The sequence below is a fragment of the Enhydra lutris genome, unplaced genomic scaffold, assembly GCF_002288905.1.
Source record: "Enhydra lutris kenyoni isolate GAN:26980312 unplaced genomic scaffold, ASM228890v2 scaffoldscaffold75, whole genome shotgun sequence".
In the NCBI taxonomy this organism is placed as follows: Eukaryota; Metazoa; Chordata; class Mammalia; order Carnivora; family Mustelidae; genus Enhydra; species Enhydra lutris.
The window spans coordinates 1,505,305-1,531,880 of NW_019154159.1; the positions used below are offsets into that span (position 1 = coordinate 1,505,305).

Here is a 26,576-nt window from a genome sequence, read left to right on the forward strand (position 1 = left end):
TGTGTTCCCTCTCTCACTGTCAAATAAAATACTAAAAAAAAAAAAAGAACCTAAAATGAAGGGAAAAAAGAAAAAAGGACCCTGAGCAGTCCCACCCTGGGGCCTCCAGCCTGCCGCAGGTAGGGCCAAGCAGCGCCCGTCTCCCATTCCGTGGCCCCTCTGGCCAGGGCTGGGCTGCAGCTGGGGCCGGGGTCAGACTCAAGTTCAGTGTCTCGCCCAGCAGGGGCCCAGTGGAGGTGCTGACTGAATGAGGTGACGGGCCGGGCTTGCCTGTGCCTGGACCACAGAGAGAGGAGCGGAGAAGGCAGTGGGACATGGCCACGTCGGGGAGTACTAGCCTGTAGCCAAAAGAGAAGGAACCAGGTCACGAGGCACCGACATCAGCAGGTCTCAAAAATGAGCCCACTGAGCAAGAAAAGCAAACTGCAGACGACGCATACGGTGCCGGACCGTTCATGTGAGATAAGTCACAAAACGATGTTTCTGGTGACACAGGACGTGAACATATAAAAGAAGGTCTTCTGCAGGGAGACCCACAAAACTCCTGAAGTCATGACACCTAGGGGCTGGGTGAGGACTGGTCAAAGGCAACGTTAGCTTTTTCTGTGATTTTCTAGTATTTCAAAAGAACAGTACTCAGGTAATAACTGTGTACTTTAAACCTAACTTTTAAAAAGGAGGCAGAAAAGAACACACCATGTGGTCTAGACACGGGCCTGGGAGTCCTCCCCCCAGCCCCCGCCCCAACTGAGCCAGGCTCCCAGCCCTGTAAAGGGTGTGGGCGGCCTCTCGGGCTGCTCGGTCCTGGGGCTCCAGGTGCCCAGAGCCGGCCGCCTCCGCGGCACCAAGCGCCCACACAAGCAGGCCCACACCTGCCCGCACCGAGTCCACTCCAGGCTACTTGCCATTCTATCCTCAAAGGTCTTGACCATGATGCCGTCAGGCAGCGAGGTAGCCAGCAGGGCCATCTCCTTCCGTACCGTGCTGAAGAACTTCTTGGCTTCCGGAGGCTGGAACTCAATTTTCTTAAAAGAGTGATTTGCTAGAAGGGGAACAAAGAGGGGTCAGTCCGTAATGGCAAGCCCTGAGCGCTCTCTCTGGCTGCCGCCCCTGGGACGCATGGGCCCGGAGGGAGCAGCTGCTGGATGTGCTCCCCAGACAGGCGAATATAAGCCCACAGGCCTCGCACCCACCAGCCTGGCATCTGCACCACTGACCACACCAGGGAAATGGTTTCCTCCCCTCAGGTGGCAGCTGGGAGCAGGGAGGGGACTGGCAGAGAGAAGGTGAACTCACAGGGCGCGAACTCCAGCACTGAGAAGACCTCGCCCTTAGCACTGGTGAAGGTGACGCCCGGCTTGCCGCCGCACTGCTGACAGAGCACCGGGGTCTCGCTGGGCCACTCGGCCTTCACAGGTGACTGCCCTTCAGGTTTGTCCTCCTTGCGCTCTGTGTCCGGCATTGCCTCCATCTTCTCCTCCTCCGCAATGGCCACATTGTCCAGTGTCTTCTTGAGATTTTCCTGCAGTTTCTTGATGTCATCTAGAAACTTCTTCTCCCGAGTGGGTTTCTCAGGCTCCACTGTGGGAGAGGTGGGGGAGCCTGTCAGAAGCTGCTCCACGGTCATGTTCTTGAGGCTCTCCAGGATCTTGATGGCCTCTTTCAACTCCCGGAAGCTCTTTGGGGGCCCATCCTTGCCAGCCTTCTCCATCAGCCCCGCCACGGGGGCAGCCATGGCCACAGCCCCCTGAATGGCGGCTGTAGCAGCCTCTTCGCTGATCACCACCCCCTTGTCCTCCTCGGGGGCTGCCGGCTGCTCAGCGGGTGGGATGGGGGGCTCCTCGATCTTGGGGTGCTCGTCCTCCACCAACCCGTTGTCAGTCTCCCAGCTGTCGCTGTCGTCTTCCCACTCATCTGACGACGCCCCGCTGCTGCTGCCTTCCACTGAGTCATAGTCTGACTCCTCAATCTCAGACTCGATGTTGTACAAGTGCTGGGGGCAGAGGGGCACAGGCAGCTCAGAGAGGCTCTGCCGGCCTCCGGGGCAGACCCCGACCCTCAGAGCTGGCGGTGCCGGGGTGCACTGAGGCCTCAGTGGGCCCCCTCCAGCTTTTCCCCACTTCCTGCTCTGGACTCTTGCTGTTGGGCCTCTCCGTGTCCCTGGGTCTCTGGGAGGGGCCTCTGCCTGCCCCACACCCGCCTGCAGGGCTTGAAGCCCCAGCCCGCAGCCAAGGGCTGTTCTGGGCTCCTCTGCCCCTGTGTATACTGGCCACCATTAGCCCTCGGTGGCAAATCCAACCCCGCCCCCAGAGGATTCGGGGCAGCCCCCTCTGCGGCTACTAACATGCACTAGCAGTGGGAAGTTCAGCAGAGCTGGACTGTGTCACATCCTGTTCCCGTGTTCCTGGAACAGCCGCCCAGACCAAGGGGTGAGCCACTCCCTCCCACACCCTATAAAGGGGCCAGGAAAGGGGGGCTGGGAAGGGAGATCAGTTCAAAGGGGCAAAGAAACAGTACAGAGAACAGCTGAGCTGGGACTGGGACGCCACCTCTGTTCCTTTCTCGTCCTGATCTGGGGAAGTTTTCCTAGAAATGTTGGTAGGAAAGGCTCTGTCCTAGAGCAAGCTAGCTATACTTCTTAGCATGGGGAGAGGGGAGGCAGCAAAGCCAGAAGGCTTGTGACAATCTGCACACACCTGGCAACCTGGGGAGCCTTCCAGGTGGGGCAAGACTTGGGCCAGCTGTGGGCGGCCCCCCTGCTCTCCTGCCTCCCGCCCCCACCCCGGCACGCAGCATGTGATGCCCCCTTCCTCTCAGGCTCTCCCTGAGACCCACACACCCAAAAGAGAGACCCTCACCAGGAAGATCTGTGAGCCTGTCCTCCTGTTCCTTGAGAAGGGACAGGGGATAGGCCAGGGGTCCCAGCACAGCTGCCACAGCTGTGAGCCAACTGGTGTGGGTCCGGGCCGGGGCTCACCTGGGGCAGGATGATAGTCTTTGAGTTGTCGGCCCACACCACCTCCACCTTGCTGCTGACGTCCACACGGGCCACTTGGCCAACCGACGGCTGTAGGGCAAATGGGACAGGGTCAAGGGAGGAGCTCTCTGAGGGGGCAGGGAGGGCCAGAGCATCTCCAAAAGGGAGCTCTGGCAATGGGCGACAAGGGTGAGGCAACGAGAAGGGAAGGGACGTGGGTGCCAGCCAGAGGCCACACGTGGTGAGCAGCTCAAGCGTGGGACCCTCTGGTTCCAACGTGGGCAGTCACGGGCACAGACCCGTTAACGCCCTTCCTACTCGTAGCATCTGCTCTTACCAGACTTCCTGATACTCTCGGGATGGGGTTCCTGCCATGGGACTTTTGTTTCTACTCTTCCTCTGCTTGGCCCCAGGCAATGTTCCTACCCCCTCACCAAGGCCCATGGTGAGGCCATGGACGCCCCCTCCTCCAGCCGCTCCCACGCCCCTACAGCACTCAGGACCAGAAGCAGGAGCCACAGGGGCTCAGGGAGCAGCTACATGAAATCTGACCCTGACCCTGACTGGCAGGAGAAACCCTGGGGAGGCCGTCAGGCAGCGGCCCTTCTGGGGAAGACACTGGAGGCAGACTGGGAGCCCAGAGGACTTCCAGATCTGGTCTCCTGGGGCCACCTGGTGGCACCTCCAGGGACTGCAGATGCTGGATGGGATGTAGAGAGACAGCCACCCCCCCTCCAAACCTCCCACCCCGAACTGGCGGGAAGCCCTACCTCATCCTCCTTGTGAGGAGCTCCGTCCTCGGTATTGCCAATGCGGATGACGATGTCGGTGGTGCGGAACCGGAAGTCAGGATGGTCGGCAATGTCGTAGACGCTCACGTCCTCCTCTTCTCCAATCAGCTGGAGGACAGGATGGGTTGTCACAAGCGCAGAGGCCACATACCCAGCGCACCCCGAAGCAGGAGGGGGGCCCGCACACACTCACCTCCACGTCATCCCCACTCGGCCGCAGCTTGAACCACTTCACCACGCAGGTGCGGCCCACGTGGTCCCCAGACTGTACCACACCGTAGACAGCGGGGTCCGCACAGCTCTGCACTGGGGAACCAGACCAGAGAATGTCTCAGGAGCTGCAGTGGTGCCACCCACCACCCCTGACACCCCAACCATAGCAGGGCACAGAGCCCCAAAGCTCCCTGGCTAGGCTGGGGGAGGCCGGAAAAGGCTGTCCCAGTCCTTGAAAAAATGAGTCACCTTCCGAGAGAGTCTCCTCCCTGCCCTGAGACCTCCGGCCCATCCTTCCTAAGCCCGGCCCAGGCCCTTAGCCAGGCAGCCTTCTAGAGCCGGCACTACCTCGTTTATCCACCACGAAGTCTCCGGGGCAGAACTCGTTGTTGTCCAGGTGGTGCACAGGAAAGAGGTCGTTGGAGCGAATGTTGCACTCCACGGAGCCGTCCTGCCACATGACGTCTGCCGAGGTCATGGTGGTCACCACCTCCACGGCCACCCTGCGGGCGCGGCACAACCAACCAGCCAGGCCACACGAAACAGGCAGGAAGGAAGACAAACAGGTCCCTATGTGCTCACCTACACTTCCTGCGCCCTGCCCCCTCCTGTGAGAAAGGTCTCACTTGGGAGAGCTCAGCGAATGTGGTCCCAGAGGCCAGACTCGGGGCCAGGGCCACTATGCTACCTGCCACCCCCACTCCCAGATCTCTCCTTTCCACCCAGGCCAACCCTGGGCACCCCCAAGCCTGCTGAGGGCTCGCAGCGTGTGTGTGTGTGTGTGTGTGTGTGTGTGTGTGTGTGTGCGTGCACGTGTGTGCGCATAGGTGCCAAAGGGATGGCCTCAGGCTGGACCCTCGGCCAGGAGGGAGAGGGTGGCCTCCGGGTTTACCTGTCCCCTGGCTTGAAGTCACGAGTGATTTTATTCTTCTTCCGCTTGTGTTTTCGCTTTAAGTTCTTGATCGACAAGGGGATGCTCTTCTTCCTGCTCGTGCCGCTGCCGCTCTGGGAGGAGGCGGTGGAGCTGGCCGAGGAGGTCGCCGAGCTGGTGTCGTCCGTGTCCTCAGCGGCCTCATCATCCGCGTCCTGCTCTGCCGAGTGCGGCCTGTCGTCCCCGCCCTCCTTCAGCAGGAACGGGGGCAGCGGCTCACCCGCATCCTGGGCCTCCTCCGAGCCCTCGTCCTGCATCTCCACCGGGCTGGCGGACCCATCGGGCGTCTCCTCGGGGCTGACGGACCCTGCTTCGCTCTTGGCTCCGGCCCCTCCTTTCTTTCCTGGGTCCTCCATGGAATGGTCTCTGGGGCACTGCGCGTCCGGGGGGCAGGACATGATCCTCACGACCTGCTTCTTCAACAGGCGCTTCACCTGGGAGGGCAGAGCAGGGAGGATGGGCGCTGTGGAGCCGCAGGGCCAGCACGGCCCCACCCCGGGCATGGAGGACACCCAGGCGGCTCGGGGCGGCGGGGGGGGGCAGCTATACACACCTAGGTGGCCTGCAAGGGTGATGAGGGCTGCCCCCCAAGGCCTAAAGCACAGACTGTCCTTCCTGGCTGTGAAAATAGCTCAAGGCCAGTTCCTCAAATGCCCACTGAGCCCAACCCCAAGGACATACCTTCTTGGCCATAGAGCCCTCCCCCTGGGCGCAGTGTTTTTCTGGACATTCACAGGCAATCTTGGCCGGCTCTACCTTGGCTGGGAAGACATACAGACAGCGCTCCCCCAGCTGCCGCTGAGCATGGTCAAAGCATCCGAGACGCTTCACCCTGGGAGGCAGAGAAGTGGGGACTGGGCCACGGCTGAGGTCAGCGCCCCGCACGCCACCCTCAACCTCGGCTCCCCTACGACTCTGGCCCAGAGACCTGCTCAGGCATGCCACTGGGGTTGCTGGAGTGGGCACGCTGGGGCCACTCACCTGCCTAGGTTTTCCTGAGTAATGACAGAGGGCGGGGGGCTGACGCTGTCCGTGCCGCCTGGACAGAAACTCTTGGTAATCCATGTGACTTTCAGCTCTACAACCTGCACCTGGGGACAGTGGGTGGGAAAGGGCCTTAGCCAGCAGCTGAACAGCTCTCAGTCAAGCAGCTGCCCAGAGCCCACCTGACCTCCAGAGCAGGAAGCGGGTCGTCAGAGTACAGCGCCCCGAGCAGGACACCCCCAGAGCAGGCTCCACTGGTAACTCACCCCGGGGACCCCCACCATGTCAGGGCCCAGTGGATCTGCCACTTACCACCTTGCTCTGGCGGGGTCTGCCAGGCTGGGGGTCATGTGCCCAGCAGTCACCCCATGAACACACCCTGGCTTCCCTCTACTTAGAGCCCTTCTGATCAAAGAGCTAAGGAGTAGGGCTCAGCCCTCGGAGCAGACAAGGAGGGAGCGGGCTGCAGCTCAGCTCTGGGCCACAGAGGCTGAGGAGGTGGCCCCATCCCAGCCCCTACCTCTTCCACCACCACTCGGAATTTGCTCTTGGTGCTGAGCACAGGCTTGACCCCCGACAGCCAATGGACGCTGGAGAAGATCTTGGCGGGGCCGATGAGCACCTGGCCCGGGTAGAAGCCGTAGGAGTCATCAAAGAAGAGACCCTGCAGGGTTTGGCGCCAGAGGAAAAGTCCTTGTGAGTGGGACCTCCTCGAGGGCCGGAGCTCTCCACATCCACCCCTTCCCTTGCCTTACCCCTGCATGCTCTCCCTCTCCCCAAGCTGGAACAGACCCTCGGGCTCCAGAGCAGCAGCTCTCAAACCAAAGTGCACATAAGTCAGCCGGCGAGCTTATGAGAAGGCACATTTGACTCATTGTAACACACTCTCAAGGCCATGTCCATGTTGTCGGTCGGGTGACACTTTGAGGACTCTTGAAGGCAGCAGTCCCCAAACCTGTTTGCTCTTGTAACCCCCACACTGCCATACTTATTTATAAAGCAAGGTCACACACGACTGTTCTAGAATATCCCAGCGTAACAACAAGTGTACAGACTCTACTACCATAGATATTTTTTTAAAGAATGAGCTCGAGTTAACAAAACGCAAAGAAAAGTTCCAACGCCTCCTGCCCACACCCAGACTTCTGGACATTCTGGTGCGCACGCACCCCTTTTGTCGGAAACCACTCGGCCCAGAGGCAGCACCTGCTTAGCCTGGGCTACCTCCAAGCTGGCTGCTAAGCAGTCCTCCTTCCCGTGCAGCCCAGGGGGCTGCCCCCCCAAGCCCGCCCCCCCCAAGCCCGCCCCCCAAGAAGCCTGCATGGGCGGGGCACACGTACAGAGTCGCTGACGTGGGGGCAGACATCGTAGAGCTTGGCGCCATCTTCTGTGTTCATGGAGCACCTGAAATGGCGAACAGGGGTTTGGTTCATGGGGCACAATGACAGAGCCCCAGGGGAGGCATGGCCGCAGGACACACAGTGGTGCTGACCAGTATCACAAGGAGTTACCCGGAGGCACTGATATGCTGGCAGGCCCTGCGATGGCGTGATTTACCCCTACCCACAGCTCGGCCCCCACACTTGCACACATAACTCCCTCAAAACAAACCAGACCCTAACCCATACGGGAGAGCTCACTACCATTAAAGAGTGTCTAGGGGCGCCTGGGTGGCTCAGTGGGTTAAAGCCTCTGCCTTCGGCTCAGGTCATGATCCCAGGGTCCTGGGATCGAGCCCCACATCGGGCTCTCTGCTCAGCGGGGAGCCTGCTTCCTCCTCTCTCTCTGCCTGCCTCTCCGCCTACTTGTGATCTCTGTCAAATAAATAAATAAAATCTTTAAAAAAAAAAAAAAAAATAAAGAGTGTCTAAAATAAAGCATCAGCCCCTAGCAGATACTCTAAATGAGGCCAGGGCAACAGGAGACCAGTCCATGGTCAGGCCCCAGGCGCTCCCCAAGTGCTTGCAGCACATGTCCTCATGGGCCCTGGGAGAAAACACACTTGGCTCCTTGTCCCGGGGCGGCCCTGCCCAGCGCGGGCCCATGTGGTGAGCTGCGTACCTGGCACCGTTGGACAGCTTCAGAATGATCTGGTTCTTTAAGTCATAGACCTTCCCCAACCAGCAGTCATAGGCGATGTAGTCCCCATACATGAAAGGCTGCAGATGGAGGGAACAGGGCATGAGAGGTGGCAGGTGGCACTGGTGTGCAGCACACCTGTCCCTCTCTGTACCGAGACACAGGAGGAGGGATCCAGAGGGCTTCCCACCTGGGTCAGTCAGCCATGGCCTAAGGGGCTGGCTCCCCACCAGGAGTTCTGGGCCACAGCCCAGCTCCCCTTCCCAGGGTGGAGGAGGCCTCGGTGGGCAGCTGACTTGTGGCAATGAGACAATACCAGAATACCATTCTCCTCTGAAAGGAACCAAGGCTCTTTGGACAAATGATCCAGGGCTGGATCAGGAAAGGTAGAAAGTCAGAAAGTGCTTAAAAAGGAAAGAAAAAAAAGAGAGATAGGGTATAAAGGACACCAATGTCAGCTCGAAGGGGCTCTTACTGGCCCAATCTGGGATAATTTAAGCAACAAAACAGTGGTAGTCACGAATTACAACCGATTGGACAAAACAGGAATCTGAGTCCACCCAGATGTAAAAACAAATGAATAAATCCACAAATGAGGCTGAAGGCGCAGCCGTTCTGCACAGAATGCCGACTTCTCCACATGAGGAAGAACACGGGCTTCATACAGCCCCCCAGAGACCGTCAGAGGCCGTCAGAGGTGGGGGCAGGGGAGGCTCACAGAGGCCAGGGCCAGCAGACTGGGGTTTCACAAGCGACAGGTTATTGCCACCATCTCAGAGCACCTTGTCACAAAGCAGAATCACTCCCAAAGGCGTGAGAGGGGACTTCGTGGGGAGGTGCGGCAGACACGGCTAGGATCAGAGTCAAAACCCCCGCCCCCGGCTGCGGCCACTGGACACGTGGGGCCAGGCAGAGCTCAGGGTCACTGGGCGGCCCTGCCGAGGATACAGGTGCCTGATTCTGGTCAGGAGGCGACGGCACAGAGCTCCGCGCTCAGGGTCGGCCAGCGTAAGGTGCCAGAGGGTGGACAACAAAGCGAGACTGGGGAGCGGTTCCAGATGAGGAATCGAAGAGCTCACAGCTACAAGCAGCATGTGCTCCCGAATGGAATCCTGCGTCGGGGCGGAGAAAGGGTACGGGGGGGACAGCTGCACGGAGTCTGGGGACAGGATAGCCGCGCCCCAGTGCTGACTTCCTAAACTGGGGGCCAGGGGCCACGGGGCATTCTATCCGTAGCCGGCTTCCCAAGGCTTCAGAGAGAAGAGCAGGCAGCGAGAAGGAAACATGGGGACGGGAGAAGGAAGGTCATGATGGGGCAAATGGAGGGAAAGGCTCACAGCCAAGGAGCCCGAGGACTCAGGGAGCACAGGAACTCACAGCTTCTCCTGAGTCTGAAATCACTTAAAAAAGAAATGAATGAAGAAATTTGTTTTTCAAAAAGGAAGCAACAGAGAGGAGAGGAAGCGAGGTAATGAGACCAACAGCAGCCGGCCACGCTGGAGGCACAGGGATGTGCCTGACCTCATGCCCCAGCAGCCCGAGGCACTGCACCAGGCACACACAAGCGGGCTGCCCCCTGCCTGAGTGCCGGGTGGGTGCGGCAGGGGTGCGGGGGCCGCGGGAGGGGGGCTGTCAGGCGGGGCCTCTCACCCAGATGTGCTGGAGGTCCTTGCTGTTGACGGGGTAGATGATGCAGTTGGTGCCGATCAGCTTGACCGCACAGTCGATGCTGACGTCGATCACGGTGCCGCACTGACTGTCCTGGGGAGGAGAAGGCATCCAGGCGCGAGGAAGTGCACGGTCCCCGCCACCAGGGCAGACCGGGCCCAGACCATCCCCAGGCCACCCCCGCACCAAGACTCACAGTGGATCGCATATGCCGGACCACGTCCCGGGGCACCACGGAGCGGTCCTCGAGCTTCAGCTGAGGAGGAGAGCACAGTGTGACACAATGGCCTCTGACGTCCGCAGAAGCTGCATCCTTCTCCCAACTTCTCACCCACGTGTTCACACGCATCCAGCTGGCCGCACAGATCCTGAGGGCGGCTTTGGCACGTGCCACAGCCCGCTCTGATCGCACCCAGCGCCAGAGGCTGACCCTCAGACGCCACCTCCCCCCGCCTACCGCAGAGGCAAGCACGATGGTGACGGACGGTCACTGCAACCGTACGGAGAAGCGGTGCGAAGCAGCAGGTGGCAGAAGGGCCTCGCTCTCATGAAGGGTTCAGCAGCCCCTCACAAGGCAAAGCACTCTGCTAGGAGTGAAATCCTTTTTCTCCTTTCTCCAAGCACCTGCCTGGCCCCTGCTGCTGAGCGAGGAGCAGAGTGGGTGGAGGGCAAGTGTGACACGGGGCTGAGCAGGTCACCCCGAGGCCTGCTATCACCCGACACGACCTTCTAATCTGGGCTATCCTCTCTGGCCAGCCGCAGCCCCATCCGTATCTCGTGCGCTGCGGAGGCCGGCGGGCCTGGGCTAACTCAGGACGGAGGCTCCGAAGCCCGGCCATGTGCACGGCAAGCATCTGACCCCCTCCAGCTGCAAACACCCTGCAGCAGCGGCCTTCGAGGACAGCTGGGCCTCTCGAGAGCCCTCCCCTCCCTCTGCCAGGCCCAGGGGCGCCCTCCAACGGCGCAGGTGGAAGACGGTCCTCCCAGGCCAGTGTGTCTCCCTTGCTGGCTCCACTAACCTTGGCGCTGCTCCGGAGTTCTCCATGGAGCCGTGGGTGAGGCTCTGCGACTGCCCATCTCCTCGGGACGGGCACCTCCAACACCCCAAACCACAGGGAAGCGAGAGCTGTTCTCTCAAACAACACCCAACCCAAGACCCCTAAGATCACGGCCCCCACTCCAAGGCCTGGGGTATGGAAAGGTGACCGCCATGGAACGAGAATGGAGACATTAAAAAGAAGACCCTGGCTCAAGGTCCCCCAAACTGTGGGGATGAAGGCTAAGACAACCCTGCTATCAGGAGGATAGAACTTTCAAAAACTAAAGAGGAGGGGCGCCTGGTGGGCTCAGTCAGAAGAGCGTGGGACTCTTGATCTCGGGGTCTCGGGGTCATGAGCTCAAGCCCCATGCTGGGTGTAGAGATGACTTAAATAAAACTTAAAAAAAAAAAAAAAAAAAAAAAAAAAACACCCAAAAAGTAAAGGGGGAAGCAATGGACTCCACCATCAACAGATGATAGAGGTTTTTCCTACGTGGGAATATAGCCCACGAGCCAGACAAGAGCAAGCCCAGGTGTTAAACTCCAGGGTCCCTGAGCCAGACACGGAGATGTGCCCACTCCAAAACCTCGGGCAGATCGCTTGCGCCCACCTGTGCAGAGTGGGGTGGGGGCAGCCATCTCACAGCGGGTCAGGGGTTAACAAGGCAACGAAAGCACAGATGGGCCCTGGGGCACCGGGCACACAGTAAGCGCTCAGCAAATGCCAGATGTGACCACTCCTCCTGACACCACTGGCCCCCAAGCCACAGGCGGAGACCCTCTGAGTTCAGGCTCTTCTCCACTCTGCGCAAAGATCCCAGGAGTCGGGGGCGGGGAGCACACGGAACTCTGCTAAGGCTCTGCTGGGGTGATGGTGCCACTTTTCTGACTCAAAGAACTTCCTGTCCCGTGACCCTCTGTGCCCATAGCTCTGGTCTGGGACATGGTATTTTCAGTGCTATCCCAACCTACCTCAAACCTCTGCTCCCAGTTTAGACTTTAAAAAGCCACAATTGCAAGTCTTTCCAAGTTGCCATAGAAACCAAAGTTGCAGTGCCAGGAAATCCAGTGGGAGAAGGACTGCTGTACAGGGCATGGGGGTGCCATCCTCGCTGGGAGCTGTGGCCTCAGGCACAGGCTGCCTCGTCTGCTCAGGCATCCCTGAGAAAAGTCCCCAAGTTGAGCCTGTAGATCGTGCCCCGCCTGGGGGTCTGCGTGGGTCCCTGACAGAGCTGCAGGGAAGGGAGCGGCACAGGCACGGATCCTGAACGGACGGCACACTGCCCAGCCTCACGGCACCCTGGCCATGGGACACTGCTCCTGAGTGCACAGGGGAAACTGAGGCTCCCGCTCGGAGGCTGGTGCAGGAACAAGGCAGGAGTGAAGGCTGGCATCACCACAAGGCCAGAGGCAGGGTGAGGGGGCCTGGTTAGCAAACACCGTCCTCTGGACGCGGCCCTCTGCGCCTGTGCCTGGCCTTTTGCCAGAGTCCACTCCAGGGTGAGGCCTGGTCTCCAGGCTCTTCTAACAACCTTCCATGACAAGGAGGGACATTTCTCCAAAGCCCTGACAGTGCTGAGAGCGGAGCAGAGTGAAGCAACGAGGAGGAGAGAGGGGCGCGCGCGGTGGCCATTCTTCTGACGAATTCCCCTGGGAATTCCAGAAAAATGACAAGAGCGTCTAGAAGGGCTTTGGACAACGTGCAAGGCTCTCCCTTCTCTTTCAACACTTTCCTTCCCAACTCCCTATGTCCCACCCACACAGGGCACTACCTTCATTCAAACAAGCCAGTCCTCTCCCATCTGTGTGCCTCTCCACTGCACAGTTCCTTCCAAACGCCCCCTTCCTCTCCCTGTTCCCACCATGTGCTACCACATCACAAAGGCTCCCCATGTCCCCACTCGGAGGGCACCGCTATGCTCCTGGGGGCTTGGGAGCTCGGTGTCCTCTGCCTACAGCAACTGGTGCTTACTATGTCTCAAGCAGTCTACTTGCACTTGGTGTGTTTTATCCATAGTGCTGTGAAGTACATACTATTACTGTCATCCCCATTTTACAGATGAGTGAACTGACATGGAGAGAAAATGAGGAACTTTGGTCACAGAGCTCCACATGTGGACCTTGACTTGAACTCTGGCTGCAGAAGCCATTCTCTTAACCACAAGACAAGCTCATCCGTCTCCAAGCTGCAGAGATAAGAGCAGAGTAAAACCTATTCCTGGCGGGAATTCCTGTAACAGACAGTGATTCTTCTCCTGATTATAAAGGCATTCAACGCCCTATTCCTTTCTGGGGCTGAAGAGGAAGACATCAGGCACCCAGACGGCAGGTGCCAGAGGCTGGAGGCTACCCCTTGAGGGCGCTGTGCCTGCTCGCGGAACACGCCATACTCTGGAGCTCGACTAGTCCGCATACAAAGCCACGTGCGTCTCATCACCAAAGGCAAGGGAAGCAAGGGCAAACATGAACTATTAGGACTTCATCAAGTTCAGAAGCTTTCGCACAGCAAAGGAAACAGTCAACAAAACCAAAAGATAACTGACAGAATGGAAGAAGGTATTCGCAAATGATATATCAGATGAAGGGCTGGTATCCAAAATCTTTAAAGAACTTATCAAACTCAACACCCAAAGAACAGATAGTACAATCAAGAAATGGGCAGAGGACATGAACAGACACTTCTGCAAAGAAGACATCCAGATGGCCAACAGACACATGAAAAAGTGCTCCACATCACTCGGCATCAGGGAAATACAAATGAAAACCACAATGAGATCCCACCTCACCCCAGTCAGAATGGCTAAAATTAACACGTCAGGAAATGACAGATGCTGGCGAGGATGAGGAGAGAGGGGAGCCTCCTGCACTGTTGGTGGGAATGCAAGCTGGGGCAGCCACTCTGGAAAGCAGTGTGGAGGTTCCTTTAAAAGTTGAAAACAGGGGCGCCTGGGTGGCTCAGGGGGTTAAGCCTCTGCCTTCAGCTCAGGTCATGATCTCAGGGTCCTGGGATCGAGCCCCACATCGGGCTCTCTGCCTAGCAGGGAGCCTGCTTCCCTCTCTACCTGCCTCTGTGCCTACTTGTGATCTCTCTCCTTCTCTCTGTCAAATAAATAAATATATAAAATCTTTAAAAAAAAAAAAAGTTGAAAATAGAGCTACCCTACAACCCAGCAATCACACTACTATTTACCCTAAAGATACAAACATAGTGATCCAAAGGGACATGTGCACCCGAATGTTTACAGCAGCAATGTGCACAATAGCCAACCTATGGAAAGAGCCCAGATGTCCATCAACAGATGAATGGATAAGGAAGATGTGGTATGTATATACAATGGAATACTATGCAGCCATCAAAACCCCAAAATCCAGGGGCGCCTGGGTGGCTCAGTGGGTTAAGCCGCTGCCTTCGGCTCAGGTCATGATCTCAGGGTCCTGGGATCGAGTCCCGCATCGGGCTCTCTGCTCAGCGGGGAGCCTGCTTCCCTCTCTCTCTCTGCCTGCCTCTCCGTCTACTTGTGATCTCTCTCTGTCAAATAAATAAATAAAATCTTTAAAAAAAAAAAAAAACCCAAAATCCTGCCATTTATAATGAAGTGGATGGAACTAGAGGGTATTATGCTGAGCGAAATAAGTCAATCAGAGAAAGACAATTATCATATCTCTCTGATATGAGGAATTTGAGAGGCAGGGCAGGGAGGGGGATGGAGGGATAGGGAAGGAAAAAATGAAACAAGATGGGATCGGGAGGGAGACAGACCATAAGAGACTCTAAATCTCACAAAACAAACTGAGGGCTGCTGGGGGGAGGGGGTTAGGGATGGGATGGCTGCGTGATGGACACTGGCGGAGGGTCTATGCTATGGTGAGTGCTGTGAAGTGTGTAAGCCTGACGATCCACAGACCTGTACCCCTGGGGCTAATAATACATTACATGTTAATAAAAATAATTAAAAAATAAATAAAATAAAGGAAGTGAATGACTTCAAACAAAGCCATGTGTTTCTGTTATGTGCACCCCGATGGCAGTTAAAAAACAAAACAAAACAAACGAAAACAAAAAAAAGGTTACCAGGGTGGGCTCTGAGGTGGCGGATGGGTAGATTTCAGGGTCATTACTGGTTCTACAACAATGAACCACCTCTGAGGCGGTGACCATCAACATTCTGGAGGCAGAGTGTAGCTGTCCGAGGATTCTGAATAGAAACAAGCAAGATACCAAAACAAAGCGTTCCCGCGTCTCTCAGTGGGAAGAAACCATGGCTGGCTTTTAAAGGGGGCATGCGTGGGGGCGCCTGGGGGGCTTAGTCCCTAAGCGCCTGTCTTCGGCTCAGGTCACGATCTCAGCGTCCTGGGATCGAGTCCCGCATCGGGCTCCCTGCTCAGCGGGAAGCCTGCTTCTCCCTCCTCCACTCCCCTCGCATGCGTCCCCTCTCTCGCTGTGTCTCTCTCTGTCAAACAAATAAATAAAATCTTCAAAGGGGGCATGGGTTACCTCAGACAATTTGGGGACAGAACTGCGGGACATCCTTTGCTGCTCCTGCCTGTTCTGGAAACAAGTGTCAGACAACACCTCTGCCCCCAGGGACAGGGGCGCTGGCACAGCTCTGGAGGAGGTGACTCCTCTGAACAACGATGACTGGCATCTCCTGTGTGCCTGCCCTCACAAAGCTTGCGTTCCAGTGCGGCAGAGGGGACGCACACGACGCACGTATGCACATGCACACACACACACACGTGCGGGACACACACACGCACAGGTCAGGTGGTGGTAAGTGCCACTGAGAAAAACAAGGCGGGGCGCCTGGGTGGCTCAGCGGGTTAAGCTGCTGCCTTCGGCTCAGGTCGTGATCTCAGGGTCCTGGGATCGAGCCCCGCGTCGGGCTCTCTGCTCAGTGGGGAGCCTGCTTCCTCCTCTCTCTGTGCCTGCCTCTCTGCCTGCTTGTGATCTCTCTCTGTCAAATGAATAAATAAAATCTTTATAAAAAAAAAAAAAGAGAGAGAGAAAAACAAGGCAACGTGAGGGCCGGGGTGAGAGACAGAACGGGAGGAAGCAAGGGTGAGCTATTTTACACAGCTGGTGAGGAAAGGCCACTCCAAGGTGACATCTGACCGGAGATCTGGGTACAAGAGGGGAGTGAGCTTTCCAAGCAGAGAGAGGGCTGTCTTAAAGACCCGTGTGCCTGGAGTGCTGGACGACCGGAGAGGAGGGCAGCAGAGGCAAGGCTGGAACGGAGGGCAGGAAGGACTTGAGGTTCCATCCTCATGGAGATGGAAGCCCCTGGCAGGCTCAGAGCAGAGAGCACGCAGGACAAGGGTATTAAAAAGATCCTCTGGCTGTTGGGTGAACACGCTGTAGGGAGGGCTAGGGAGACCAATGAGCCCGGCGGTTCTCGGGGCGGGCAACCTTGCCTCCCAGACAGCATTTGGAATGTCTGGACACGTTTGTGGCTGTCAGCCACTGGGGAAGGGGGTTTCTGGGAGGCGGCAGGTACGCATGCCGCTAAGCCTCCAACAGGGCACAGGATGGCCCCCCACCCTGCCCCTGGTGCCACGACAAAGAACCATCCAGCCCAAAACATCAGCAGCCTTGAGGCCAAAAGCCCTGAGGCTGCCCCCAGAATGGTGGTGCGAGGACCAGAGTGGCGGGGAAAAGGATCACCCTGGACGTGTTCGGAAGGCAGAGCTCATGAGGCGCCTCACACTGTCGGGAAGCAATAAAGGCACAGGGAAAAGGCGACCTGGCAGCGGGGCCGGGCGGTTCCACTGCACCCCCAGGTCAGCTCCAGGAGGACCAGGAGGGCCACTCCCCTCTCCCTGCCCTCACCCCAGGTGCGCGCTGCTCCCCTCAGCCGCCATCTCAAGGCCCAGCACTGACAACACAGCAGGAATGAGAGCAGGTCCTGCAACCCTTGGTCCAGGCCGCCCCTTGTAACACCGCTGCTCGTTGACCTAGAGGAACCCAAATTCGCTGTGCAGAGATGTTCCATGAATAGAAAAATGCAGCTGAGGCTGATCGATAGGTTGAAAATGAAAGGAAGCGGATACAAGAAGCAATTTTCAAATGGATCTGAACATCATGTTCATAGGACTGGGGAGGCCCTACGGGCTTGGCCTCCTCAGCGGAGGCCAAGCACCCCCTCTGGGGAGAAAAGCTGGCTTCATTCCTGGTCAGTGGCACCAGCACTGGGCTCCGTGTGAGAGGGGAAGGGGCAAAAGTCCCCAACAAAAGGCAAAGAGGGGGTTAATGGTGCCTAAGCCTTTGTGTCAAGGCTAGAATGCACGCACCGACCACTGCCATCGCCCGGAGGGCTCCGGGGAAGGCCAGACGGGAGATGTCCGTGTTCTCCTTCCGTCCCACCGGCGAAAAACCAAGCAGGTTGTTCCTGGGAGTTAGTGATGTTCTCAACGCCACACCCTCAACTTACAACCGGGAACAGCTTCAAACTCAAAACCTCAAAAGGCTCATCGTGCCAAGCACCCAGGGGGACTTCATGAAGTCTCCACTGCCGCAAGGCCAGCTGAGGGCTGGCCCTACCCTGCACCCCTGGTGAGCGAGTGGAAAACTGGGGACAGCCTAGAGCGGCCCCAGTTTGGCTTTGTATTCAGAGGGAGGCTTTACTAAACTTGGCCGGACTGAGCCAGGCCCAAGAGGCCTCGGGGAGACCTCTCCGAAGCCTCACGGTGCTCAGCGAGGAGAGGGGACCAGATCTTTCTCGGGAGAAGAAAAACCAGCCGCCCTGCTGCTTGGCCTGGGGAGGGGGAAAGTGGCCCCGCAGACACACAGAGGAAGGAGGCTGTTTACCTAGGCCAGGACTCTGAGAACAGAGTCCTGAAAGGAGTATGAGATCAGCCCAGCACTGGAAATTTCCGAGGGCTGACTACGTCCACGGGGTAGGAGCAAGCTGCACGACACCGTCCCTCCTGCCGGCCTGAGTGGGCTCTGAGTCCAAGGCAAACCGGAGAACGGTGAAACAGGTCAACGGTGCTTCCACTTGTGTTGGGGACCCCGGGGCCTCCTAACCAGACCCACGTCCCTTCAGCGGAGGTCACAGACTCTTCTGTGCTGCCCGTGGGTCCGTGGTGAGCACCGCACTGGGAGGGGCAGCCCGGCAGCCCTGCAGTAGAAGGTGGGGGTCTGGAGCACCTGGGGGGCTCAGTGGGTTAAGCCTCTGCCTTTAGCTCTGGTCATGATCTCAGGGTCCTGGGATCAAACCCTGCATCGGGCTCTCTGCTCAGCGGGGAGCCTGCTTCCCCCCCATCTCTGCCTCTCTGCTTACTTGTGATCTCTCTGTTAAATAAATAAAATCTTAAAAAAAAAAAAAAAAAAAAAAAAAAAGAAGGCAGGGGTCTGGCTGCACATATAGGAGCTCCTTCGGCTGAGAAGCCCCGCAGCCCGGCTCCATGCATGGGGATGAGGACAGAGGAAACCACTGCATACGAACTTCACTGAAACCTAGAATTGAGGTCAATTAATTTCTCTAGCGCTTCCTGCAGATTGAGGGCTAGGGAGGAACATGCAAATACAGAACAAGGAGCACACACTGCCTTTAAAGAATTTACACGGACCTGGTACAGAGACCTTAACCCTTTCCCCTCCAGTGCCAACGCAACCGGGTGGGCAGAGAGGCTACTCAGGTGCGCCTGAAATATGCTAGCAGTGAGGAATTCTGGAGAAGCTTTGGAAGTCCTAGAATGGAACGCTCCCTCGAGCAGTGTTTTTCAAACTGTGGCTGTGACTCATTAGTGGGTTATGAAATCAATTTAGGGGTTCATGGCCACTACCGGGGAGGGGGAGAAAGGGAAGTATCTATGACTTGACAAAGTGGCATGGTACCGTTCAGAGAAAACCTTTCCAGCTGCGTCCAGCTGACGCGCGTGTCCTCGGTCATGATGTAAAACGTACATTCTACGGCCGCTCGCTTTCGAGAAGTCTGAGAGTCCCACCCCACCTTCCTCTCTGCCCAGTCCCCATGACCAGCTCGGCCGGTTCTCGGGCTAGGGTTTTGGCCAGCTACATCAAGGGGAGAGAAACTCCTCTTCCCATCAAAAGTTGGTCTGGAGCCAAATATTAGCAAACAAACAAAAATCCCAGGATCTATATGTTCACACATAGACACCGTGGGGGTGGGCCACCTTGGACTCTTTCCACATCATTTCCAGATGTCAGTGTGGGGGCTTCCAGAACAGGAAAGCTGGAGGGGGCAGGAAGTGGCACTGTAGGTAAAGCCAGGCTCCTCTTCTGGCTCCTTCTTAAGCCTGAGTTCCCAGTTCACACTGGGTCCGGGGGTATGACTGGTCAGGGATTCTAGCGTATGCCCGGGTAAGAACTTTCTCAGAGCAGTTGACTGTCATGTGGCCAGCCCCTGACAACGCCTGACAACAATCAGCGAGCTGCCCACCTGAGCATAGAAGGTTTTACCAGCAAAACACAAATGACCAAATTTACCAGCAAAACACACATGCCTGGGGAGGAGAGAGGACAGCTGGAAATGTCTAGGCAGTATGGAAGAAAGACAAAGGTCAGTGCCCCGAACTAGAAAATTCTGTCAATCATGTGCTACAGAAACCATTCACCAAAAGTTCTGCTAAAACCACAGACTCAGGTCAATTAATTCCATAATTTTTTAGTGTTTCCTATAGATTCAAATGAAAACAAGAATAAAAAATCTGTAGGAATGTGCCTTGTATTTAAGAAATATACATTTAAGTGGGGGGACAAAATGAAAATACATGAAAACATTTATACACGAGTACGTGTACTGCTTAGCTGGGTGGGGAGACAAAAGTTCCTGCTTCTGGATGGTCGGTGGGGGAGGGTGGGAAGGGCCAGGCTGCACAGGAACTAAGGGCAAGGGATGTCTACCACCTCCTCGGCTTCAGTGAACACTGGCCAGGCCTCTGTACTCTCCGGCCCCAGGGGCAGCACAGTCCCCAGCGACCCCCCTCTCTGATCACACATCCTAGGCCAGAAGCTGCGGTGGGGCTGGGCAACACAGCATGACCGCATCACTGCCTGGAAAACACAGCTGCAGCCTGCCCCTTGCTGGGACATCCTGGAGGCACAGCCTGCCCCAGGGGACAGAACAAGGGGCCGGAGTCCCACTGCTGCTGAGTAAGGGGCAGGCCCGGGGTGCTGCGGCTGCGGCAGGTCAGCAGGTGCCCGGGCAGCAGAACTGGGTCTCTGCAGATGCCGCGAGGTTCGGGGGGGCGGTTCGTGCATTCGGCGGCCAGAGCGGCCTGGAGAAGGACACTGTCCCCCTCGTCTTGGCCCCAGGCTTTTCGACCTGACTCAAAAAGACCAAACAGCCCGGGGCCTCCTGGACTGGAAGGGAGGGTACAAATGGGAAGCTGTAGGAGGAAAGCTCCATCCTCAAGAAGTATGACTAGAAGGTAGAAAAGTAAACAGTAAACATGACTGTGGGCTTGTGCTCTGTTCCCGGGGCCAGGCCACCGTCCTGGGGCTGCCGGGCATGCCTGGGAGGAAGCAGGCAGCCCGCCAACTGTCCAGGGGCAGAGAGGGCTCAGGGCCTCACCGCCTTCTAGACCTTCAACCTTCCCTTCCATGGCCTGGCGTCAGGTGAGCTCAGGGAGCCATGACAGACCTTCACTGCGCTCGCACGGGATGGGGGGGAGCCGCTGTGCTCTGCCTCCTCCACACCTCGCAGCCTCCACAGGGGCCCCACTCCCCGTGCTCTCGCTCCACCCAGGGGTCCGGGGGCTCTCAGAGGTGGCGGAGCTGCCCAAGGCCACCCTGGCCATATCACTCCACAGGTCTGGTTCTGCTAGCTTGTCCCTCCTCACTGGGCACACACAGCCCACGGCACGGCCCGCGGGCACAGCCCTGGAGCGATGAGCGCCGTGCCCACACTGACAGGGTGGCCTGACGACAGCCCCACCATCTTCCCAGAGCCCCCTGCAATGCAGACTCCCGGGCCCCTCCCCAGCCCTGCGGCCTGGGAATCCACACGGGAACAAAGTCTCCGGTCTCGGGGTAACCCATCTGCACGGTCCCTGGTACGTAACAGAGGGTCTTAACAGAGAGGTTATCAGGATAGAGGAAGGGAGGGCCCTGTCCCCGTCCAGTCCCTAGGAGGTCATTCTGAAAAGACGACTCCAACCCTGGCTATTCTAACTGTCCTCTGAAAACGCAACAAGGGACAAGTAGCTCAAAGGGACGGCCTCTGAGTCCTTTAGCTGCAGGCCAGGCCCACCCTCAACTACAAGGAACCCCACGCGGGAGAAACACAACCTCCCTGAGCCCACAGCAGCCCGCTCGTTCCTCCAACACCTGTTCAAGGTCACCGTCTCAAGGCGGATGACACGAAAACAAACACATCCTGCCTGGGCTACTGCCCATCCCCTGGGCACCAATGGCCTGGCGACTGTGGCACAGACGGAAGGGCTCCTGGGGTTTGGTCATTAATCGGAAGAACACTGACTGCCCACCCCTCGGATACCAATTACCCAGAGCTCACCCACAGCAACTCGGGTCGGGACGCGATGGTTCACCAGGCTGGGACTGCAAATGCGCGTGAATGGACAGGAGTGAATGGACAGGAGAACTGCTGAGCCACCTTACTGTCACAGCGAGGGAGCGTGCCCCAGCCATGCCCTGAGGACACGCTCTTGCCTCCCTGGGCCTGAGACGCCTCACCTGGAAGGCAGCCCTGGGCTGGACAAGGTCTGGTGACCGCGTTCCCGGCACCATCTCCAGGGGCCCAGCCACCACCACCGAGGGGCCACACAGGTGGCCTGTCTGGAGTGTGCGTCCCCCCTGATCCCCGAGGAGGCAGGCTGAACGGAAAGATGTCCCCAGTCCACCCGGTGTCTGAGGAAGCCCGTGCCGGGCACACCAGGGCACAGGCAGAACCAGGCTCCTGACAGTTTCTCCTCTGAGAAACTTATGGCTCAGCTGGGAAAAGCAATCACATGGTGTTTACCAAGATTGAAACGAGGCAAAAATTACCATAAGGGTGCATCTTGATTTAGATGCCATTACTAAAAAGTCTTTTATAAATTGAAGGGATCTTAGGTACACCGGGGGAGCTATTTCAAGAAAACCGACAGGAAATCTTACAGTATGCGAATAACCATGTTCCTGTTCACATGGTCAGAATTCTCCCCGCCTTTTAATGCGTGTGGACACACCCACCCACGGTGATGAAGAGATCCCACCGAGCGTGAATCAGAGTGTGGGACGGCGTGCTCTCAGCTGGGTCCGCAGGCACCGCGCTAACACCGCCACGTTGTGCCTCGCAGGCTCCAGCGCGCAGCAGGAAAACAGCTGGGACCGAGCACACGGGTCCAGCAGGCGGGTCATCTCAGGCCTGGGGACCGGGTGTTGGGGGGGGCGGGGACAGGGCACGGCGGGGGGGGGGGGGGGCGTGTCTAGGTGCTTCACAGATCTCATTCACCCCCCACTGCCGCCTCAGGGGGAAGGGCCTCACCCCACTTCAGGAAATGTGCAGGGACAGTCACAGAGCTGTCCCACCTCCCGGACAGAAGAGCCTCCCCACCCCACGCTGTTCCAGGGTGTCCCTGCAGGGTCAGGGAAGGGTAACTAGCGGGCAGACACCAGCACACAGAACCTAGGCCTCCTAGTGATCTTTTCTGTACAACTAGGCATGAAACTTCCTTCCCTCCTCTGGACCCCTCTAGGTTTCATGGAGGAAGGACCTCTCAGTTAGAATTCATATCATCACAGACCTGAAGGAGGACATGGTCCCTGAGAGCAAGAGATCACAATTTATTTGCACTACAGGACACCCACTTTTAGACGCCAGGCCTTACCATAAGCAGGTGCAAGGTGGTGTTCTGGTTGACTGCACTCCACCGTGCTGGTCTTTGAAGGGCCACTGGTGGAAACCAACAAATGGCCCCATAAAAATAGAGTGGAAGAAGTCTAGATATTTAATTTAGCTGTGCTGAAATAGCAAAAGCTTATGAGCAAAGACAGAGGTGGCCTCAGCAGGTCTTGTGGGAGGAGGACTAAGTTCTAAGGCAGGTAACTCCTCAGTGCTCTGTAAAACAGACTCTAGGGCGCTCTGGGGGGCTTAGTCGGTTAAGCGTCCAATTCTTGATTTTGGCTCAGGTCACGATCTTGGGGTTGTGAGATGGAGCACTGAGCTGGGCTGTGCTGGGCGTGGAGACTGCTTGGGATTCTGTCCCTTTCCCTCTGCCTCTCCCCTCATCCAAATAAACACACACACACACACACCAGACTTAAATTTTTTTTTTTTTTTTTTTAAACCCAAAACCTACCAGATAAATCTCTGAGTGAAGCCAGAAATGTACTTAACATTCCCTTGGTAAGTCTGATAATCAGTGGTTGAAACAGTTCTGCCCCAACCAGTAAGCTTCCCTTTCTCCTATGACAAAACAGAACCCCAATGACTTAGGACGTTTGTTTTTAATTAAAACAGTATTTGAAACATATAAATCTGAGGATGCAAGAACGAGGTGATTAAAACAATTAACAAAGCGAGTTCTGCCTGGGGGCGGCTCCTCCCCCTGGCTTTCCCCTACACACCCATGGTTCAGGCCTTGAAAAGACTCAGTTACCAGGTCATTAAAGCGTGAGCGACCTCTGCTCAGGTGGTCCAGGCCGGTTACCAGACAGATGCCAAGAACAAAGCCCTAGGCTCTGTGACAGCGATTAGCATGAGATCCCCCACGGACCAGACACAAGGGACCTGACCCAGGCCAGCGGCTATGATGGCAGCGAAAGCAGATTCTGCCAACGCGCCCTCGGACACCTGGGGGACACAGTTTTGCCTCCTTAAAAGACTTTCAGGCAGGAAGGCAGCCAAGATAACCAGATTTTTAGGCCACACTTCCGGATGGCACGAGCTGGTACAGAAAACGTGGCTCTGTCCACATGTAAGAGCCCCAAATCTGAGAAAGAGCGGCCCTGGCGTGCAGGGCGTGTCACTGTCCCACGCAAATCCTCCAAGACGGCCACCAGGACCTCAGCTTACAGATGCCCCTGCTCCCTTTCTCCGCCTTCCCTTCTGCGAGCCCACAGGAACATGACGTCATCTTCAAGATGATGTAATCTGCAGTCAGCAAAGAGGCGACACCTCACTTCCACAGCGGCCTGCGACATCCACCTTTACCTCCACCCACGACACCTGCATCCCCTTCAGGCCACGCTCCCGAACACCGAGAACAGCCACACTCTGCAAAATGCACCCCACCTTCTGAAGCAGACTCCGACTGAAAGGGATCCACTCAGCACTGCTATTTTAAAAAATGCAAATACGGTAGGAGAGGCGGTAAAAATAACACATCAGGGCCCTGATCCAGGGCTGCTTTTTCGCTGAGGGGCCAGGTTCTCACGAAGTAGGGGTGGAGCGTGTGGGGCTCAGGGTGGCCGATCTTCCCACGGAGTTTTGTTTTTTATCGTCCCTGTGAGTGCAGAGCCCAGAAGACCACACGGACTCCCCTCCCCCACCCGTCTCTCCCCAGACACACAGCTGAGCCACCCCACAGCAGGTAAGCTGGCAGGAGGGGCAGGCAGGCTTCTCAGTCCTTCCCAGAACGACTGCGCCAAACACTGATGGCTCTCCGCTTTCCTCAATTCTAAAACGACATCTTTCTGAGACACACTGGGGTGGGGTGTTACAAACATCCCCATGCACCCAGGCAAGCAGGAGCTTGGTAAAGGCACAGCGAGCCAAGGAGGAAGACACACAGGACCCTGGGCGGGAAAGCAAGCTGGCTCTTGCGTCGGTCAGCGATGGTCCTGAACTATGGACCGCCGTCCGAACTGACACACACCGTCAATGCCACGGCCACAGACGGCCCCACAGACAGCCAGACCCCGCTGCTGGGAGTCAGCAGACACGGCCTCGTCAAGGCAGTGCCAACCACGACAATTGAGCCTTCCTTTCCTCAGCTCCCCAAGTTACCAGAATTAGGAGAGAAGCAGGTAGCCTGCCTCTGAGCACAAATACTTAGCAGCTGGGTTCTGGGCAGAATTCATCGTCAACTGGCATGGCTGGGAGAGGGGGAAGGACTCACCAGCCCGCACTGGAAGAAGGCGCCAGGGGGAAACACCTGCTGGTACTGTAGACGTCTAACACGCCCTTCGACCCTCTACCGGGAAACAGGAAGAGTCACAGCTACAAGCGCCCCGCAGCCACGCCCAAGGGTCTGCATGGGCTAGAGACCTTCCGGGGTATGCGTTACAGCTTCTATGGAACAAACATCTCATCTCTCCTACTCCCCTACCTGGGCTGCCTGTTTCCCTCAGTCCCCGGGTCCTGGCAGCTGGCCAAACAGGCCACTTGAGGGACTAGGAGTCTGAAAAAGACCAGAAGGCAAGGCCAGGATGGCCTCAGAAGAATCCTTTGCTCTCGCAGGCTGTACCCAGACCTTCTCAAGGACAACCAGTTCTAAGTGGAGGAAGACAGGAATAGGTAGACGAAGGCATCTCAAGGGCCCGGCTATGGCCCTGCACGGGCCAACGAAGCCACGTGAGGGCAGAGACAGGCCTGTGGCGGTGGCTCTAAGGTCCCATGTGGAGTAAGCCATGGGAGGCACAGGACACGGGTGGCAGGTAGTAAGTAATCAAAAACGATTTCCCTCTCGCGCCCCCTGCCCGGGCTTTCCCAGCCATTTCTTAGTTTATTTCAGTGATCAGGAGTCTGAGTTGTCCCCAAACAGCAGACAGCGTACAGAAGCTGTTGGCGAGCTACACAGGGAGAGGTGCGATGGGGGCGTCTCATGTTGACCCACTTTCCTCGGGCCGCAGCTCCAGTCCTGTCTCTCCTCTCGCAGGGGTGGGGCGGGCAGGGAGGGCCAGAGCCTGCGCTGCGGAGAAGTCCGGCTCTCGATGACTGACAGGATCACCTGTCCCCTCAGCCACTTATGCAGACAACCGAGCCGCTACGGGGCTGCTGGACGCAGTGTCTGGTGCTGGTGGAACACTGGGAAGCAAGAGAGACTCGGCGCGGGCAGAGCCAGGAGAAGCGCGGGGAGCACAGGTAGCGCCACAAGCAGTTACACCGTGACAAGTGCCAGGCTGGGGGCCCCAGAAGCTGCCACGGGCAACGGTCGCGGCGTTTATGTTAACCCAGATGGCTGCACTCGTCTCTGCTCGGACGTCACCTACTCAGAACGGCCTCCTCTGGCCGCCCGTCCGGACGGCTCCCGCTCGCTCCCTACGCTGTCCACGCCCCCCGCCCCGCTCTCCACAGCACTCGCCAGTCCCTGCATCTGCCACGATCCGTCCGCCTCGGCAGAACAGGAACCCCACGAGGGCAGGACAGCACCAGGAATGCCCACGGGGATGACAGGGTCCACCCAAGGAGCAGCGGTGGAAGGAGAATCTGAAGATTCAGGCCCGAGAGGGGAGCCACTGGGGCAGCCCGCCCGCAGCACACCATCTACGAAGGATCGAGAGCCCAGCGCCCCGCCCAGCGGAGGCTCTGCTCGGAAACCCCGCTAGTTCTGGAAGGTTGGGCTTCCCAAACAGCAAGCCTGAGTCCATTTCCTAGGACCCCTGCCGCCTTCTCTTGGTGGTGGACAGTGCTGAAGGGCCCCCTCCCCGTGCTCATGAGCCTGGTCCAGTGGCTCAGCTCCCCACCCCCAACACCAGCAGCCTTCTGGTCTACCGCGACCGGCCTGACGGGTGTCCACACCGGAAGAACCACAACACAGGTGACCACGACCTGAGAAGCAGCACTCGCGCTGAACAGGCCGGAGCTGCAGGAAAAGAGGCGCCCCTGGAAGGCGAGGCGGTCTCACTGCACGGAGGCCTGCAGCCCGTCAACAACATTTTTAACCCAGTTTTGATTATTACGCTCACGGAACGTACAGAATTTTGAGAAGATTCAGAGCGGCCCTAGAAACAGGATCTATGAGGAAAGAGGGAAATACATTCTAGGA

General features: G+C 57.5%; 1 protein-coding gene across 1 annotated transcript in view; it reads right to left on the reverse strand.

The window, feature by feature from the left end:
- The window catches only part of LOC111160350 (ubiquitin conjugating enzyme E2 O), a 57,532-nt gene that overhangs the window by 3,673 nt on the left and 27,283 nt on the right, over positions 1–26,576 (reverse strand). Inside the window, exons 2-15 of the mRNA XM_022523402.1 lie at positions 9,840–9,899; positions 9,626–9,736; positions 7,958–8,055; positions 7,237–7,300; positions 6,417–6,560; positions 5,894–6,003; positions 5,594–5,744; positions 4,874–5,346; positions 4,330–4,484; positions 3,962–4,074; positions 3,748–3,876; positions 2,978–3,067; positions 1,297–1,993; positions 906–1,042 (exon numbers count right to left, since the gene is read on the reverse strand). Of these exons, the coding sequence (XP_022379110.1) occupies positions 906–1,042; positions 1,297–1,993; positions 2,978–3,067; positions 3,748–3,876; positions 3,962–4,074; positions 4,330–4,484; positions 4,874–5,346; positions 5,594–5,744; positions 5,894–6,003; positions 6,417–6,560; positions 7,237–7,300; positions 7,958–8,055; positions 9,626–9,736; positions 9,840–9,899 (2,532 nt within the window). The remainder of the gene's footprint in view (positions 1–905; positions 1,043–1,296; positions 1,994–2,977; positions 3,068–3,747; positions 3,877–3,961; positions 4,075–4,329; positions 4,485–4,873; positions 5,347–5,593; positions 5,745–5,893; positions 6,004–6,416; positions 6,561–7,236; positions 7,301–7,957; positions 8,056–9,625; positions 9,737–9,839; positions 9,900–26,576) is intronic.